The sequence below is a fragment of the Haliotis rubra genome, unplaced genomic scaffold (assembly GCF_003918875.1).
Source record: "Haliotis rubra isolate DU_JTF1 unplaced genomic scaffold, ASM391887v1 Scf457, whole genome shotgun sequence".
NCBI classification, from domain to species: domain Eukaryota; kingdom Metazoa; phylum Mollusca; class Gastropoda; order Lepetellida; family Haliotidae; genus Haliotis; species Haliotis rubra.
This window is the reverse complement of record NW_025767143.1, coordinates 540,957-559,757: the sequence shown is the minus strand read 5'-3', so window position 1 is coordinate 559,757 and position 18,801 is coordinate 540,957. Positions and strand designations below refer to the sequence as shown.

Here is an 18,801-nt window from a genome sequence, read left to right as displayed (position 1 = left end):
CACATCATTGTCTCTGTCTGTATCTGCTTTACTCTCGTTATGTACAATTGTTTAATTTTACCTTTTTGATTCAATTGTTCAATTTTACCTTTTTGATTCAATTGTTTTATACGTTTCCATATAAGAGTTTGTCTTCAATACACACTCATCTGTGTTGTTTGTCTTTAGTCTTCTCTTTGGAGTATTCGTGCTCTGCGTCATCTTTTGATATGATACAACCAGGAAACGAACCACAGACATTTTGGTTCCGTGACACACACTGCCCGCTGGACCAAGGTTATCAGTGTCTGTTCAATAGGTGGTGATGATGTTGTTAGACTGGGGACACCTGTGGGGGCTTTGGCATGAGGTATGGTGTACAGCTCTCAGGTCATAATCGCTTGGGGCGAGAGTTTGACTCCAAGAATGTCTAATTCTTTCATCACGACCCGCACTGAAAGGATGGTCATGTGTGATGTCTACTTTTGTTTGTGAATGTTGAGGGTTTTTAAACCTTTTAAACTGTGTCTGGTATTAGTTCAGTATAAGTTTATATGTAATCAAGTGTTGACAGTTACTGACGAAACACCAGACCAGTGGAATACGGTCGTGGGAAGCTACAAAGTTCGGAATGCTTCAACTTTGTTTTGTGTCCAGTGTCGATGGCAGACATGTTCTCATATATTTCAGTGTACAGGTGCCCAAATGACTTTATGAGCTACAGCTCAAGGACACACAATAACAGTAACTAAACGTTTTCAGAAACTGTCAGTTAGCTAGACCAGTAACATTCCCGCTAAGTGTTTGGGACGATGACGTCACAATGTACAGAGCGATCCAACGGAACCGAAGCCTTGTGTGGACTGCTTCACAGAGGCTCTCGATATAGAGATTGATAATCGTTACAGACATATCGATATGATAAAATATCGGAAAAGTAACTTTGAACAAATATGCCAAAAATGTCTGAATAAAATCAATGTACTTCACATCACTGTGAGTGGTGACATGTTTTTGCAGATATTATTACGGAAACAGCGTTATGAACATAATTTAGAGGCAGACCTTGAAGACAATCCGATATCTGTATATCATGAGAGTGAGTGAGTGAGTTAATATTTAATGTCACATCGGCAATATGTATATTATGAGAGTGAGTGAGTGAGTTAATATTTAACGTCACATCGGCAATATGTATATTATGTGTTTAAGTGAGTGAGTTGATATTTAACGTCACATCGGCAATATGTATATTATGAGAGTGAGTGAGTGAGTTAATATTTAACGTCACATCGGCAATATGTATATTCAACTTTTTCATACCACAAAAAGTAACGTACGATATAATCGATAGCAATATTGAGATCGATAAACATAAATAATATTTCCTATAGACGATATTTCCGATTATCGATCATTTTAACCAGCACTAGTCTGTGCAACAATTCACTCACTCACTCATGTTTGCAAAGGCTTCAACAAAAACACCACACTGCTGATATTTCGTAATGGATGTTTATTTTTATATAAAAAAGGAACCCCGTCACTACCAATCTAATTACATATATACAAAATGGAAGCTGCATAGAAAATACATGTATACCAGCAAACATGCTCACTTCAGTTAATGGGTTACCTCCCTTGAATATATCAGTCAGAGAGCGCTCCTTCAAGATATTCACGGAACAACGGTTAACTATCATGCATTCTTACGCCATTGTGTGGGTTATCTCCCTTGGATGAATCCGTCAGAGAGCGCTCATTCAAAATGTTCACCGCCGTTTCGCGGTCTCATACATTCTCATGTCATGTGATGGGTTATCTCCCCTGAATGCTTCAGCCACGTGACTGTCCTTCATATAGTGTTCATTAAGCAAGTGTTAACAGTGATTCATGGTTACACCATTTGATGGGTTGTCTCCCTTGAAAGCGGCAACAGGCCACCCTTCGATCTCACTGTCTTCATGCAACAGTTTACCCGAATAGCGAACCACTTAAATGAAGACTGTCTGCATTTCGTCTCAGCTGAAATATCCCTAGATACTCACTCACTCACACATTCACTCACTCATTCACTCGCCCATTCACTAAATCGTACAATACAGGTAAGTGAGAAGCACACGTGAACATCGGAGTTCTTGGTCTGAATACAAACGTCATAGCCTTGGCTAGATCGTCACTACCATGGCTAGATAATCACCCTACCCTACGCCGGTGTCATGGCTGGTAGCTCTAGCGAGGGAGATGTCATTAGAACAGTCTACAGTGGTAGCCTTGACACCAAATCATTCATCGTGTGTCCATATTCACCACAAGCTGTGTATGTCAGAATAACGCACCTCTTAGAGTTCCTGTATAACAGTTACTGTCCATACACGTTCTGTGGCACTTCACACCACACCACACCACAGCACAGCACAGCACGGCTGTTGTCACATTAAGCTACTCGTGTTATTGTTAAGGTGTCTCTCTTTGCAATGCTGCGTTCCCCGACCTCTCAGGGGTGGGTCTACAGAGACAAGTGTGTCACCGTCCCTGCGTATAGGAGATAGGTCTTCAAGGGTTGGCGTGGACTAGACGCACTTCCTTGTATTGTCTATAGTTCAATGCCTCATGTCCACAAGAAGATTAGGGCTGACAGCACTATAATGAGTTGCACTCGCATATAAGTAGTGGGCATATCACGTTCATGCAGTTTGTGCTGCACCAGTCGTCGAAGCGCTTCAGTCCCGCATACCTGCCTGTAGCCCTGCAATAGTACTTGCCTTTCTGACCCCACACGTTCTGGGAGGGACGCGCAGGTGTTGGGTGCGAGGGGGCTCGCTCCTGTGGAGGGGAGAAAATGGACCTTGATGGCTGTTTGGGAGACTGGTTGTGAATCTGTGGCTGTCGGCGAGGTTGTTGCCTGTAAAGTTGCTGATGCTTGCGTTGCTGGATGCGTTGCCGAGTGCGTTGCGGGTTGTGTTGTTGGGGATGTTGCTGGGCATGTTGCTGGGGGTGTTGCCGAGGCTGTTGCCGAGGCTGTTGCACTGACAGAGAACGGATGGAATGGGGAGCTGTGTGGTGTCTGGGGGCGAAGGGGCTGAGACTCTGAGATACCCGGGCCTGTGTGTTGTAGTCGTTGAGCCGTGGCCTGTAGGTGTTGGTCCAGGCTTGTGTCTGGGCGGGGTACATGGAGAAGGAGGGATAGGACGGCTCGTCCGGCTGACAGATACACATCCCCCCGGGGCAGAAGTTGGCGTTACAGTTGGCGGTGCACCACTCATCCATCCCGCCTCCAAGGGTTATAGTAGCTCGACACTTGAGAAGCGGAGTCACCGCGGGACGGTCCCAGAAATAGTTGACTGGTCTCTGGTACTGGTTCCACCACATTGTGGACATCTGGTTGTTGCCGTACCCGCCCGTGGATTGGTGACTGGGTAGTGTCTGTCTCTGGTTGACCAAAGGCGGCTGGGGCACGGGCTGGAAGGAGATGACTCTTTGGTGACCAAGGGTACTGCTGGACTGACCGTACACCTGCTTCTTTGCTGGACGATTGTCGCTGTGTGCAGGGCGTGTGTCGTCCTGGCGAGGTTGGGGAGTCATCATCACCTTCTTCACTGCCACAGTCTGTGGTTTCTCCGTCACGCAGTTGTGTGCAGTCGTCCGTGTCACAGTTACACCCTTCTGAATAAATCGTCCACTCGGAACAGAGGATCGTGGAATTTCCAAAACAGTTTGTTTCACCAGAGGTCTAATTGTCTGTTTGACAGGTCTGGGTGTTTGTTTGACTGGTCTTCTAGTCTGTTTGACTGGTCTAATGATCTGTTTGACTGGCCGCGTTGGTCGTCTGAATGGGCTTTGCTGACGTTTGTTTGAGCTGATAAGCCAAGACTTAGATGGTCCTCTCAGGACCTTTACTCTCGGGGCCTTGGTGACGGTCCTATGTGGCTGAGTCACAAGCTTAGGCTTAGGTGTTGAGTTGGGTCGTGCGGGCGTGGATTTGGGTGTGGCGGGGGCAGTCTGTCGGACAGGCTTTCTGGACACTGGACGTTTAACCTGGGGTGCTTTAGTTGTGGGCTTCGGCTTGGAAGTTTGTTTAACGCTTGCTTCATTTTGAACTTTGGGTTTGTTCGGCTGTTGCTGTCTTCCCTTGCTGAGGTTGTTGTGATTATTGTGGTTCATCTTCTGGGACAGCTGCTTCCTCCGCATCCCCAGCCTCCTCCTGCTCGCCATGTTCCTCCTCTGCATCAGCCACGGCGTGGACGCCCTCCAGTTGTACTTCACGTCCTGGGGATGTTTTGGCTTCAGCTTCCGTCGACTGGTTGGGTTGGTTGCTATGGAGTTGCTCTGCTTCTTGACGACTCCAGGCTTCTTCCCAGTGGCAACCTCCGCCGTCTTGGGGTTGATGAGGTTTTTCTTATCCATGTCGTGTTTTGATTCCACTTGGACATTGACCTTGAGCTTCTTCTCCTCTGGCGCCTGGGTGGTGGATGGTTTCATGTTCTGTTCTTTAGTCCACTTGGATTTTGCTCCCTTGGGAAGAATCTCAATATCAGCACAGTTGTAGAACTCCTCCTGCGGGCCACATCCCAGACAGAACAACCCAGATTTGTCATCCTTGTCCCAAGTGTTACCTAGCAAAAAAAAAGAATTTCCTTGAAAGAACTCAGTTTCAGTGATAGTTGCAGGCACATCTAGTCCACGTAAAGCATTCAGCACAGTGGAATGACATGTCGGGTTTATACAAGATTGATTATTCCGTGAACAATGTTACAAAGTCTGTTTAGGTGTTCAAGATGGTGGTTTATTTCAGTATGAATTTGGGAACTTATATTCCAATGCTTATTGTGACGAATTAATGTCAAATGTACAAATGTTATGCTACAGTCCACAAAATGTCCAGTTGACAGTCTGCCAATCCCCCAGTAGACAAATGTCTGTCTGTCTGACAATCAGTAGAAATCAATAGGTTATACTGTGGATGTATTGTGAATATATGTCCGAAAGTTAAGTGTCGAATGTAAGGACGTCAAGTGTCGAATGTAAGGACGTCAAGTGTCGAATGTAAGGACGTCAAGTGTCGAATGTAAGGACGTCAAGTGTTCAGGGTCGAACATCCGGACGTCGAGAGTCGGATGTCAGGAGTCGAAAGTCAGGACAAGTGTCGAGTGTCTTGCGTCGGGTATAGCGCTGCATACCTGGCACAGACTGCACTTATAACCTGACAAGATCCGTTCATAGGGAGAGTGGCACCACTAGCATCTAGCACCACTTCCTGTTATGGACCGTTGATAGTATGCTACTTGACACTGTAACGTCTGCATCAACTTCGGTATTGAAGTCAGATCGTTCTTATGAGCGATGAATGTTGAAATCACTATGATATTCCACCTCTCCTTCCCCCGTCAATAACCTTTCCAGCACCAACCCCTGGTCACTACCCCCTGGTCACCAACCCCCTGGTCACTACCCCCTTGTCATTACCCCCTGGTCACCACCCCCTGGTCACCACCCCTGGTCACCACCCCTGGTCACCAACCCCTGGTCACTACCCCTGGTCACCACCCCTGGTCACTACTCCCTGGTCACCAACCCCTGGTCACTACCCTGGTCACCACCCCTGGTCACCACCCCTGGTCACCAACCCTGGTCACTACCCCTAGTCACCACCCCTGGTCACCACCCCTGGTCACTACCCCTGGTCACCAACCCTGGTCACTACCCCCTGGTCACCAACCCCTGGTCACTACCCCTGGTCACCACCCCTGGTCACTACCCCCTGGTCACCACCCCCTGGTCACTACTCCTGGTCACCAACCCCTGGTCACTACCCCTGGTCACCACCCCTGGTCACCACCCCTGGTCACCAACCCCTGGTCACTACCCCTAGTCACCACCCCTGGTCACTACTCCTGGTCACCAACCCCTGGTCACTACCCCCTGGTCACTACCCCCTGGTCACCACCCCTGGTCACTACTCCCTGGTCACCACCCCTGGTCACTACCCCTTTGTCACTACCCCCTGGTCACCACCCCTGATCACACAAACACACACCCCCTGGTCACCCCCTGGTCACTACCCCTGGTCACCACCCCTGGTCACCACCCCTGGTCACTACCCCTGGTCACCACCCCTGGTCACTACCCCTGGTCACCACCCCTGGTCACCACCCCTGGTCACTACCCCTGGTCACCACCCCTCGTCACCACCCTCTGGTCACTACCCACCTTCCCCCGTCAATACCCTGCCCCAGCACCACCCCCTGGTCATCACCCCCTGGTCACTACCCACCTGTTCTATACTTCCACTGGATGACACACTGTTTGCATGTCAGTCCCGGGGGTAGCTGGACAGTGTAGTTGAAGAAGGCGTTGTATTTCCCCTTGGGGACATAGTACTTCATGCCCTTCCCATCCGGCCGCTTGAGCTGGTGCTTGTCCAGGCACTTCTGGGTCACTCTCTTCTTGGGGTCGTTCACGGGGCAGACCCGGAACTCGAACCAGCCGAGATGGTTAGCCGTGAGGTGGACAGTGACAGGGATGGTGTCGCCTTCGTGGAAGCTGCGGGTGATGATGCCGTTGGCGTATTTGCCGCCGGCTTCGTGATCGTTCTTGCCGTGGTAGGCGTCACCGCAGACGCCGCACTTGCCACTGTTTCGTAGCCATTGTACCTGGAATACAAGAATATGGAATGTTAAATATAGATCACATAGATACAAGGAATATGTGTCTCACTGAACGTCCGTCTTACGGCATTGGTTCCACCTTGTGCTGATGGGCTGGTTCATGCCTGTCGTTTTCTCCCAACTGGATCCCAACAGAATCTCAGTCATGTTTCAGTGTAATAACCAGGATCTCAGTCATGTTTCAGTGTAATAACCAGAATCTCAGTCATGTTTCAGTGTAATAACCAGGATCTCAGTCATGTTTCAGTGTAATAACCAGTACTTGTATGGTAGGAACATACGCATTACAGTAATATCCCAGATGCAGTTACAGTATATGATATGCAGTACAGTAATATCCCAGATACAGTTACAGTATATGATATGTAGTACAGTAATATCCAAGATACAGTTACAGTATATGATATGTTGAGTTACCTATCGCGGAGAATACTGTAAAACACCGTGAACCATCGTCTCGAACTATAGGCTAGGTCCCTGCGTATATCATTTTAGTCATTTTCTTCCGTGAGTCGAACCTAGGAGTACTCGAAGTAATTATGTGGGTCCCTTAAGTCCGCAGAGCCGTGTTTGACTGTACCCAGGTGTTTGACTGTACCCAGGTGTTTGACTGTACCCAGGTGTTTGACTGTACCCGGGTACCCAGGTGTTTGACTGTACCCAGGTACCCAGGTGTTTGACTGTACCCAGTGTTTGACTGTACCCGGGTACCCAGGTGTTTGACTCGGTGTTCCACTGGAGCGATGTTTGATGTGCTGCCTTTATTAAAGGGTATGTATTTGGAAGTGATCGGGCGGCCATCACTGGGTGAGGCATCGCAGTACTAACTTAAGAATGCAACACCATGTTCAACATATCACATGAACATTATGAAAGTAGTATTTATGTAGAATTTCTACAATTTATCCATATTTACGGATGTAATATAGGAATTGTTTAATGATTTAATTGTTTAAATATGCAACATCTATTTTTCTTTTTTGAACAGAAAACAATTGTATGGTGTTGCCTTGTTTATCTTACTAAAATGTAGAATGCAAGAAGGAAAGATATAGATCAACAACATTGAACAGGTGTCCGATATTTTACAATACACCTGTCACATCCTAAACAGTACACCCGTCACATCCTCTACAGTGCACCCGACAGCCTCCACAGTACGCCTGTCACATCCTACACCGTACACCTGACAGTACCATCAGTACACCTGTCCCGTCCTCTACAGTACACCTGTCACATTCTCCACAGTACACCTGTCACATCCTTCATCGTACACCTGTCACATTCTCCACAGTATAGCCGACAGCCTCATCAGTACACCTGTCACATCCTACACAATACACCTGTCACATCCTACACAATACGCCTGTCACATTCTCCACAGTACACCTGTTACATCAACAGTACACCTGTTACATCAACAGTACACCTGTTACATCAACAGTACACCTGTTACATCCTCCACAGTACACCTGACAGTCCCATCAGTACACCTGACAGTACCATCAGTACACCTGACAGTACCATCAGTACACCTGTCACGTCGTGTCTCATCAGCTACGCCTCTGTATGCCCTGTGGACACAGCAAGATGACCGATAAAGACCCTGCGGTTCTAGAAGACCAGCGTGTTTGAAGTCAGGGCACCGGCCTGTGTTTGCTCACGACTAACTTCCACGGGCTCTTCAATTGACTCGTACACATACAAACACCTTGGTATTTCCGCTGCGACAAACCCAAGTCTCGCTGTCACGAAGTTATCCGAGATTATGACGTGACGTCACGAAGCGACTTTCATCCCTCTGGCATTGTTACGTAGAATATGAATAAATATTGGTTTATACCATTTCTTCATCAGCTCTCTTCAAGGTAAAACTCCTAGCGCCACCTAGCGGGAAATTCTGTTCTGTGGTTTTGGATTGTGGGTTTGTTTATTTGTACTCTGGATGTATTTACAGTTTGTTTACAGGTATCCGAGGCTGGTGTGAGATATTGACCGCAGCACAACAGAACGTGACTTGAGACAGGGGCGCTCTATTCTGACAAGGTTTTTTGTGAAGTTTGTATTGATAAAGATGGCGTTCCTCCTGCTGGACCTATCTTTAAGACAGGTACACTGGAAACTCTCAGAGAAATATAAAACTAGAGATTATTGTTTTACTTACACCTGTGTACAGCCCGCTAAGATCCTCAGGCAGGCGGTAGACACGTGCAGGAGTTTGAAGAAATCTGTTTTGAAAGGGAGGTCACTTTGAACAGCACACTACACAATTTAACTCTCATTGTTTGTTTACTTTGTTTTAGCCGAGGTCAGCTGAGGAACAAAACAATTAAACGTGACATATTTCAGGAAAAAAGACCTTCGGAATGTCGTCATCGTTATAGTCTCAATTAACTTCTTCAGTTCACGCAAACTCAATAATCTCCAAGCAATCGCATCGGAAGTGGGAACTCTGTTGTTTGATTGGAGTGACTGCACAAATCGTCATGTATTCAAGTTATTGTTTAAAACCAGTTCCTAAACCTCCATGTGTAACCATGGTGATGTAATCATGTAAGGGGATAACATTGATGACACCGTTAACCGATTGTCGAGACATTACATGAAACCTCTGATCAATGTAACGGGTTCAGGTTCAGCAGATTTGAAGAAGGTTGTTTGGACAGAGGATTTAACGGACTCAGCATTCAGTATACGTCAGTGAGAGAGGTAGTTTAAGTTTACGCCAGTTTTAGGAAAATTCCAGCAATATCACGGCGGGGGACACTGGAAATGGCCTGCACACATTGTTTACATGAGGAATCGAAGCCGGGTCTTCGGTGTGACGAGCGAACACTTTAACCAGAACCCCACTGTCCCGCGTTTAGTATAAATTACGTATGATTATGGAAATGTTTTAAACTAAAAGGTCATACGTAAATTGACATTATCTGGTGAAGCAACAGGAGGGCGTATATAGAGAATCTCACCCAAGTGTCTACTGATATCAATTATATCAACACGAGTTTATAAAGATACAAATATCCGAGGCTTGCCGAGGATATTTTTACCTTTATCAACGAGTGTTGCTATAATTGATATCTGTAAACACGAGGGTGAGATTCTATTTATCATCAAAAATCATTCTTCATTAGTTTTCAATGAAAAATGTACATCTCTCAACACTGTACTGCCATTAGACTTGCAGTACAGCAATGTCATAGCACTGTGGCGTCATCAAGTTGATGACGTCATAGCATTGTCAGGGCATTGTACCAAATCTACTGTCATATGATCTCACACAAGCGATATCTCCTGTGGAACACAGTTTTGGATGATAAATAATGTTAACATCGGAAAGTATCTGGTACAAAGATCAGAGGAATGGACTCAACTCATGGCAGGTTAGTATCGGAAAGTATCTGGTACAAAGATCAGAGGAATGGACTTTTAACTGAGTTGTCATATGAATATTGCCCAAAACTTAATTATCATAGCTAGACTGACTGACTCACTGAGTTTGGTTTTACTCCGCCTTTAGCAATATTCCAGCAATATCATGGCGGGGGACACCAGGAATGGGCTTCACTCATTGTACCCATGTGGAGATTCGAACTCGGGTCTTCGGCGTGACGAGTCAACACTTTAACCACAAGACTACCCCACCGCCCCATCATAGCTAGAACAAGTAGGGCCACTGACGCCTCGGTGCCATATGTTTCCATATAACAGGTGAACAATTGACTAGACTTTGCATGTGTTTATGACTGACGGAGCAGGATATGCTCACCGAACACGTGGTACCAACAGTCTCTGATGACGTCACAAACACATTCATTCATTCATTCATTCATTCATTCATTCATTCATTCATTCATTCATCAGTAATGTGCACCATCACTGGTCAAATATTCATTATAATAGTCAGTTGTTATAGTTAAGTCGAATAGAATGTATTACCAGGACGGTTGGGTAGGTTAGTATTGAAGCGCTGTCTCCCAGAAACCTGGGGGTACAAGGTGTGAGGACCACTGCGGATGACCCTCGCGGTGATATATATAGCTTGAATGTTGCCCTAAACCTCCAGTACCTCTACACCATACCAACGTTTCATATCACTCTCTGACGTTATTTCTAGGCACAACGTCATTTTGTACACCCCTTCCTCAGGTAATTTCATAACACAACCTCATTTTGTACACCCCTTCCTCAGGTAATTTCATAACACAACCTCATTTTGTACACCCCTTCCTGTGGTAATTTCATAACACAACGTCATTTTGTACATCCCTTTCTGTGGTAATTTGATAAACACAACGTCATTTTGTACATCCCTTTCTGTGGTAATTTCATAACACAACGTCATTTTGTACATCCCTTTCTGTGGTAATTTAATAAACACAACGTCATTTTGTACATCCCTTCCTGTGGTAATTTCATAACACAACCTCATTTTGTACACCCCTTTCTGTGGTAATTTCATAACACAACCTCATTTTGTACATCCCTTTCTGTGGTAATTTAATAAACACAACGTCATTTTGTACATCCCTTCCTGTGGTAATTTCATAACACAACCTCATTTTGTACACCCCTTTCTGTGGTAATTTCATAACACAACGTCATTTTATACATCCCTTTCTGTGGTAATTTAATAAACACAACGTCATTTTGTACATCCCTTCCTCGGGTAATTTCATAACACAACCTCATTTTGTACACCCCTTCCTCAGGTAATTTCATAACACAACCTCATTTTGTACATCCCTTCCTCAGGTAATTTCATAACACAACGTCATTTTGTACATCCCTTCCTGTGGTAATTTAATAAACACAACGCCATTTTGTACATCCCTTCCTGTGGTAATTTAATAAACACAACGTCAGTTTGTACACCCTTTTTTGTGGTAATTTCCTAGATATACAACTACAATTTCTAATCGTAGTTTTTGTAGAGACATTTCCATTTTTTAACCCCTTTCTGTCGATATTTCGTTGAGACGTCTTCGTTTTCTAAACCCCTTTCCTCTAAACCTGCAACTTCATTTTCCAAACCCCTCTCTCGAGATATCGTAATCTTCTTGACATATTTACATTTCTACACTTCTTTCCTTTGTTATTTCCTTTATACAACTTCATTTCCTGGGCTTCTTCCTGTTAAAATTTCCTTTCAAGCATTCTAAATCCTTAAACTTTGATCACAAATGCTCTGCAACAATACCCCTGATATTCCAAATTGTGTTAAAGCGATTTTGTAGTACAACCATTTCTAAATTCGTCCGCAACATTTGTTAGAGAAATTACCCGCCCATTGAAGTGTTTTTCCCCAGCCTTTGAAAGCAGTTCTTTAAACATTTTGTCAATTTGTGCCTGTGTGCAGTGGTGTGAGATGTCATGTACAATGTGTAACCAATGGGTTAATTCATCAATGACGAGCACGTTGCCGATGCCGAGGTGGTCCCGACATACCAGCCCAGAAGGAAGGGGAAGCTGTTCTCAGAGGCTGCAGCACAGATCGATGCCACGCATCCTGTTTTGGCGACATATTTCGGCAGCCTGTGACAAAATCAATCAGTTTGAACTCGCGGCATGTTCCACCATTAGCCCTCCAGATCAATGTTGTGACGGAACAAGGAAGTGACAGAGTTATCATGCTGCTATTGTTTAGCGGTAAATGTTTTGTGGGTGTGAGGCTGGCTGCTGTCCGCCTCCGTGCGGTCCGTGACGGTATGATCAGTGATGTAGAGGCACACTGTGCTGTGTAACCACCCAACCCTAGCCCCACACAGACCTGTGTAACTGCTTGTATTGACCAGGTAATGCGTCACTACAACATTTGTCCACAGACGAGGGAAGTACACACGGCAGGTGCCGGTTTGCAGGGGGTCTTCATGAAAAGGAACAAGAATTTGAGGCAAATATGAATATTTGTTATTTGCTAACTGCAGGTCTCATCTGAGTTCGACCCGAGGCCGGAAACAGGTGCGCCCCCTCCCACAAGCGGCACCCAATTAGGCGAGGGAGCACTGAGTGGGGTGGGGCAGGGATGTTAGAGGGCGCGGGGGATGGGGGCAGGGGATGTTAGAGGGCGCGGGGATGGGGGCAGGGATGTTAGAGGGTGCGGGGATGGGGGGCAGGGATGTTAGGGGCAGGAGGAACAGCGGATGTATTTTCAGTTTTTCACCGAGTAGGACGAATATTCCACTAGTAGGACGGAGGGCATTAAAATGGATTCTACACAATGTTCACATTTTGGGATTCGAACCCGGTCCGACTCTGGGTCGACTGTTCCCACTCAGACGTAGTTCCCAAGTTATGGCGTGGACGTAACGTGAAGACCTAGTCGTGTGTTAAACTGAATAAGTCTTAATGAAACTGTGCCCACATCTAGCATCTGATCGGTACGTTGGTGAACAGTGCTTTTACAACCTTCATTGCAAATCTCTGATTTGAGAAACGTCATCATGAATATTGAAGGAACAAAAGATCGTAGCTAAGAATATAGTCGGCTTGTTAATACCACAAGAGACTCGAGCATATTTACCTCGGGGTTGTGTTTGGTTGGGTTTAGTCAGCTGGGGTGATAAGGGTGTCAGGCGGCGTTAAGGGGTTTCACGGTAATGGTTTATGTCATCAATCTTGACCAAGACCACCACTACGTCTACAAGACACCCAGCAACAATTGTCTGCGATGTTCTTCAACCATCTCAGGAACAGCTAAAGTCTGGTTCATACAACACTGATGAAATCATCAGGCGCTGATCACAATGTGAATACGGCACGTATTCTGAGCTTGAAGTTCAGGCGACTCAGCCCGCCTACAGCTGACAGCAGCACAGTCGAGACGGCGGAAGCTTACATCACAGAGGACGACAACAAAGACGTGGTTGACATTGACGACATTGGTCCCTGCAGAAACCACTCAACACCATCAAGTCTTCAAGTGCTCAGTATTACTCAAAGTACTGCAATGTTTGTCAAACTCTATGTTTTTGGCTGGTATTTTTAAGAGAATTAGATAAAAGAATCGTTTGCGATTTTGTTCTGCTTCCAGACATAATGTTTTGAATCACTTTCCCGCGATTGTACTTTGGATCAAGTGAAAAAATATAGTTTGTATTTTTTTCCCAGTGCAAGGAGAGACAACATACATGACTTAACGTCATCGTCACCTCCGCCCCGTTTACATACAACATACCACATGTATGACCTAACTGACTGGCTCCTCGTCCCCGACAACACACGTGTCTACCACTTAACCAACTCCTTGTCCCCCCAGTACATACACACACTCTCCCCTGTCCCTCCTCCTCGATCATCATCCCTGGTGATATGCACGCCTACCCCTGCACCCCCTACCACCCCTCTACCAACACCCTGCCCCCAGTACATACAGACATTCTCCCAAAATATGGCGTATACTTTCGCCTCGGGTGGAAACCCGTCGCAGACACATAAAAACTAGAACATACGATAAGTTGTTCCCAACAGGCAGATGTTAATGTTGTGATCAGATGTTAATGTTGTGATCAGATGTTAATGCTGTGATCAGATGTTAATGTTGTGATCAGATAGTTGAATCCGTCATTCTAGTTGCAGTAACTGTCACATGAGGAACTAAGTCAGTAACTTAATTCATCTTTAACAAGTTGTTCTTGAAAACATATGAGTATTGACCAATTGTCGTCCAAAGTGAAGTCATTTAGGAAAACAAAAGGCGGACATAGAAACAATGACGTGACTGAAACATTGACATAGAAACAATGACGTGACTGAAACATTGACATAGAAACAATGACGTGACTGAAACATTGACATAGAAAGAGTGACCAGTGCCGACTGTGAGTTTGGTCAGTGGTCCTGCGTTGACCACTCATGTCCAAACAGACAAATATTGGTCAGTGTATAGCAAGAGGGGTACTCTTAATTGGAATTAAATTTACCTTACGTTGAACAATTACCCACATTAAATACACGCGCCCTAGGGATACACGGTCAGGCGATGCAAGTTAGTGACCCCAGGTCCAGATATATACGAGGATGAAATAGCGGTCAGTCGTGTGGTGGTCAGTGTAGTGACATCCTCGATCACCGTAACATCACCAACACCCACCCCTACAAGCACGACATCCTCGATCACAATAACATCACCAATCCACACATCTACAACTACGACATCCTCGATCACCGTAACATCACCAATCCACACATCTACAACCACGACATCCTTGCCCCAACATCACCAATACCCACCCCAACAACCACGACATCCTTGCCCCAACATCACCAACACCCACCTCTACAACCACGACAAGCACGACTCCACCACCCCTCTTCTTGTTCTGAGACCACCTGCTCTTCCCCTGCTAAGTGTTGTGACCCCCACACACACACTCCCTCCTCCTATAACAGAATACTGGGCACTCACTCACTCAACCTAGGTAAATGTATTAATGCCTGATTTCATTTATCTGAAGAAGAGTTACATCTCAAAACATGAATACGCTATCAACAGCTACACAAGTCACGTCCACGAGTTGACAACTAAGTTTGAAGAGGTTGTTCCAGATCGTGTTGAACTCCACAGAGGACATGAGTAACACCAATGAAATCAATTCTCGCAAAGTTCGAAATTGAATCAACTCTTTTTAAATCCAAGGTACGTTATTGACATTTGATTACCTCCCACTCAGACAACGACTACAGAGACTGCAACAATTGCCCGGTGTTTGAAACGTTGGCTACAACGACTACAGACACTGCAACAATTGTCCGGTGTTTGAAACGTGGGCTACAACGACTACAGAGACTGCAACAATTGTCCGGTGTTTGAAACGTGGGCTACAACGACTACAGACACTGCAACAATTGCCCGGTGTTTGAAATGTGGGCTACAACGACTACAGACACTGCAACAATTGCCCGGTGTTTGAAACGTGGGCTACAACGACTACAGACACTGCAACAATTGCCCGGTGTTTGAAATGTGGGCTACAACGACTACAGACACTGCAACAATTGCCCGGTGTTTGTAACGTGGGCTACAACGACTACAGAGACTGCAACAATTGCCCGGTGTTTGTAACGTGGGCTTCAACGACTACAGACACTGCAACAATTGCCCGGTGTTTGTAACGTGGGCTACAACGACTACAGACACTGCAACAATTGCCCGGTGTTTGTAACGTGGGCTACAACGACTACAGAGACTGCAACAATTGCCCGGTGTTTGTAACGTGGGCTACAACGACTACAGAGACTGCAACAATTGCCCGGTGTTTGTAACGTGGGCTACAACGACTACAGACACTGCAACAATTGCCCGGTGTTTGTAACGTGGGCTACAACGACTACAGACACTGCAACAGTTGTCCGGTGTTTGAAACGTGAGCTACAACGACTACAAATACTGCAACAGTTGCCCGGTGTTTGAAACGTGGGCTTCCAGAGCGTGAAGAGCAAGACAGATGACATCACAAATTATCCCACCACAAACAAGTCTCCCGTACACTCTTACTGTCACCTGAGGACTGACATGCCTGTGACAACCGTGATGGCGACAGTATCCCCAGTGATTCATTAACCAGTATTACTGTAGGGCAGATGTCACTCTTCTATCCATCTTAATACAAATCCTTAGTTTCCAGAACGACTCTGGGATAATGTGTACGCGTTAACAACTGACGAATTTGAAAAATGAAATGACACTTGTGACGACTTTTTGAATTATAGTGCGCGTTTCTATTCCGGGAGATATAGCATTTCTTCCACAGTGCACATGGGGGGAACTAGATATTTGATCTGATTCTGGGGTCCGTCATTACACCCACATATATTCCTTTTTTGATTCTTTGGAGAATATGCACGATCTTTAAATAGATCAAGGGTTATAAGCCGAGTTAAAGATAACTTCACCAGGATGAAGTTCAGCTATTTCTGGAAATACACGATTGGGCAATACAGAGCATACACTTGGAAATTAGATTGAGCGAAACAATTACGAACGTTACCAAACGTTACTAAGCTGAAACCAGCCCATAAAACACGGCAAATAGCTCAGGGCAGCTACACCCGTACAAAATACAAGTCCATCGATTCACCATTTGTTATTAGCGTCGTTTTAACCACCGTCATATCATTCAGGACTGCATACCTTCTTTGACATTTAGCAACAGTTCTGGTATTGCCTATTCGATGTTATACCTCTTCAATAGGCATAGGCTTCTATATGCTTTACTTCGAGTTGTAACGACATTGATTCTCACTTGTCTGGCTGTCTTTTCGACATCGAAATTCTCAGGCAAAACACACTGTACATGAAACACTTACCATTCTGCCACCGCAGTAGAGTTCGTTGTCGTTGTAGTTGACGGGGTTGTTGAAGCCAAGACGCCACATGCTGTTCCTGGCTGGGGGGTCCATTAGTCTCCCGTGGGCGTCACACAGAGGTGGTAACACAGTCAATGTCAACGTGCTCATTATGAAGGAGGCGACGACAACGACAGCTGACGACATGGTGGGGTATTATGGCGGGGTGGACAACGATGAGCAGTGTATATAAGAAATACAGGTGAGCGAACGTAACACGGGGCGGCCACAATCACAGAGCTTTTACCACTTCAGACGGACATTCATTATGGAGAATGATTGTCAGATTTGTCAAAGAAGGAAACACGAAAGTCAGTCTCTGCGACCAGCTACACAGATAAAAGGTAAGGTCCTTCAGAACTCTTGGTAACGTCCAGTAAAGATCTCAACAGAAGCTCTGCTATCCACAAATGACTGTTAATGAAATGCTGGAATCTGTTAGCAGGTGAAGTCGTCCACGTATAGAACTGGTGGTTGTCTCCAGTCACCTGCTTATATACCTGCCACGGGCATGCGCAGAGAACACTAGGCTATTGTCTGGCGGTGGAGTGTAGTGCGTCACAGGGCTTGGTATGACAAGACTGCCCGGCTCGCTGTTGCTGCTGCTGCTGATGCCAGCTCCGTGCAGCGTCGAGGGTGATGTTTGTTCAGCACCGTGAGCTCGGCTCCGTAGAAGGGTCAACATGGTGGCGAGGAGATGACTGCAAGCTGCAAGTGTTCGGAACAAACCGGTAGGAGGCAAAAACCGAGCTGGACAGTCAAGCCGCGATTGTTTCAGACGACCGGCTTGGAGCAGGAGAGTGCACTCCCAACCCCGCAACTGCCATGATTTAATCTGTTGGGTTTTTCTCCGTCGGTTGCACTCTGTTTCTAGGAATACATTCAGAGTCCCGACAGTGGTAGAACTGAGACTCAGGATGACAAATCACAAAGCCATGTTCCCTAACACTGTAGTGCTGTGTGCAGAGATCAGTGTTTACACCTGCAGTTGAAACTGGGAAACAATTAACAATGTTTGTATTTGTAGTTCTCAAATGACACAAGACATTTTCTTGCCTTGTTACAGACCATTGTAAGCCATAATACCTGTAGAGTTTATAGCCTGTTCGGCTCACAAAGAACCTATTCAGTTCCTAGTCATCAATCTGGATGTAGATGTGGCGTCGTGCTGGACAAAACGTTTACTGGATTCTAGGGTTGGGAAGGTTGAAGACACTACACAAAATGTGTTAAACAACATTCTCTTTAAGCAGTATACTTCGATGAGCTTTGGGTCAAAGCCATGTAATCATACATATTACATATAAATTAACATATATATTATATATGTGAGATGTTTGACATTAGACTTGCCAATCTTTCAGGGAAAAACAATTACGGAATGATTGATGATTGGTTGACGAAGGGTTGACAAAATTCCAGTATCTGTCCCACTCAGACTGCTGGAAATAGTCGAAGGAAGATATAACATGTTTCATGATAACATGTGTGATTTATGTACACTGTAAATATCAATGTAGAAAAAGAAATACTTTCTTATGTCAGAAACCTAAAATCTTTACAGTCAATGGACAATTTATGTGTAAATTCTGGAAAAGAGACTTTCTGGTGTAAATCTTGGTCGGATCAATGATTCTACTTTGTCTACATTGATGACCATTAAACAGTAACAAGCCCCACAACTATAACAATAATTACCGCGTGATTGTGATGATATTTTATAAATCATACAATAGACGAAAATGATACAAGAAACAACAGTGAATGGTTTAATATGCATACATCTATGACGTCAATGGCCGATAAG

The 18,801-nt window shown here is 45.4% G+C and overlaps 1 protein-coding gene across 1 annotated transcript; it reads right to left on the bottom strand.

Moving 5' to 3' along the window:
• Window positions 1–1,288: 1,288 nt before the first annotated feature.
• On the bottom strand, window positions 1,289–17,141 carry LOC124290104. Its single transcript, XM_046726790.1, has 3 exons — window positions 16,956–17,141; window positions 6,254–6,632; window positions 1,289–4,595 (listed from the first exon to the last, which is right to left on the bottom strand). The coding sequence occupies exons 1-3, from the start codon at window positions 17,139–17,141 to the stop codon at window positions 2,623–2,625; spliced, it is 2,538 nt and encodes an 845-aa protein (XP_046582746.1). The 3' UTR covers window positions 1,289–2,622.
• Window positions 17,142–18,801: the final 1,660 nt, after the last annotated feature.

Coding starts and splice junctions, on each gene's coding strand:
- LOC124290104 (XM_046726790.1), bottom strand. CDS start 17,141: ATGTCGTCAGCTGTCGTTGTCGTCGCCTCCTTCATAATGAGCACGTTG. Junction 6,633..16,955: donor TCTACTGCGGTGGCAGAATG/GTAAGTGTTTCA, acceptor CTTGTATTCCAG/GTACAATGGCTACGAAACAG. Junction 4,596..6,253: donor CCAGTGGAAGTATAGAACAG/GTGGGTAGTGAC, acceptor TTTTTTTGCTAG/GTAACACTTGGGACAAGGAT.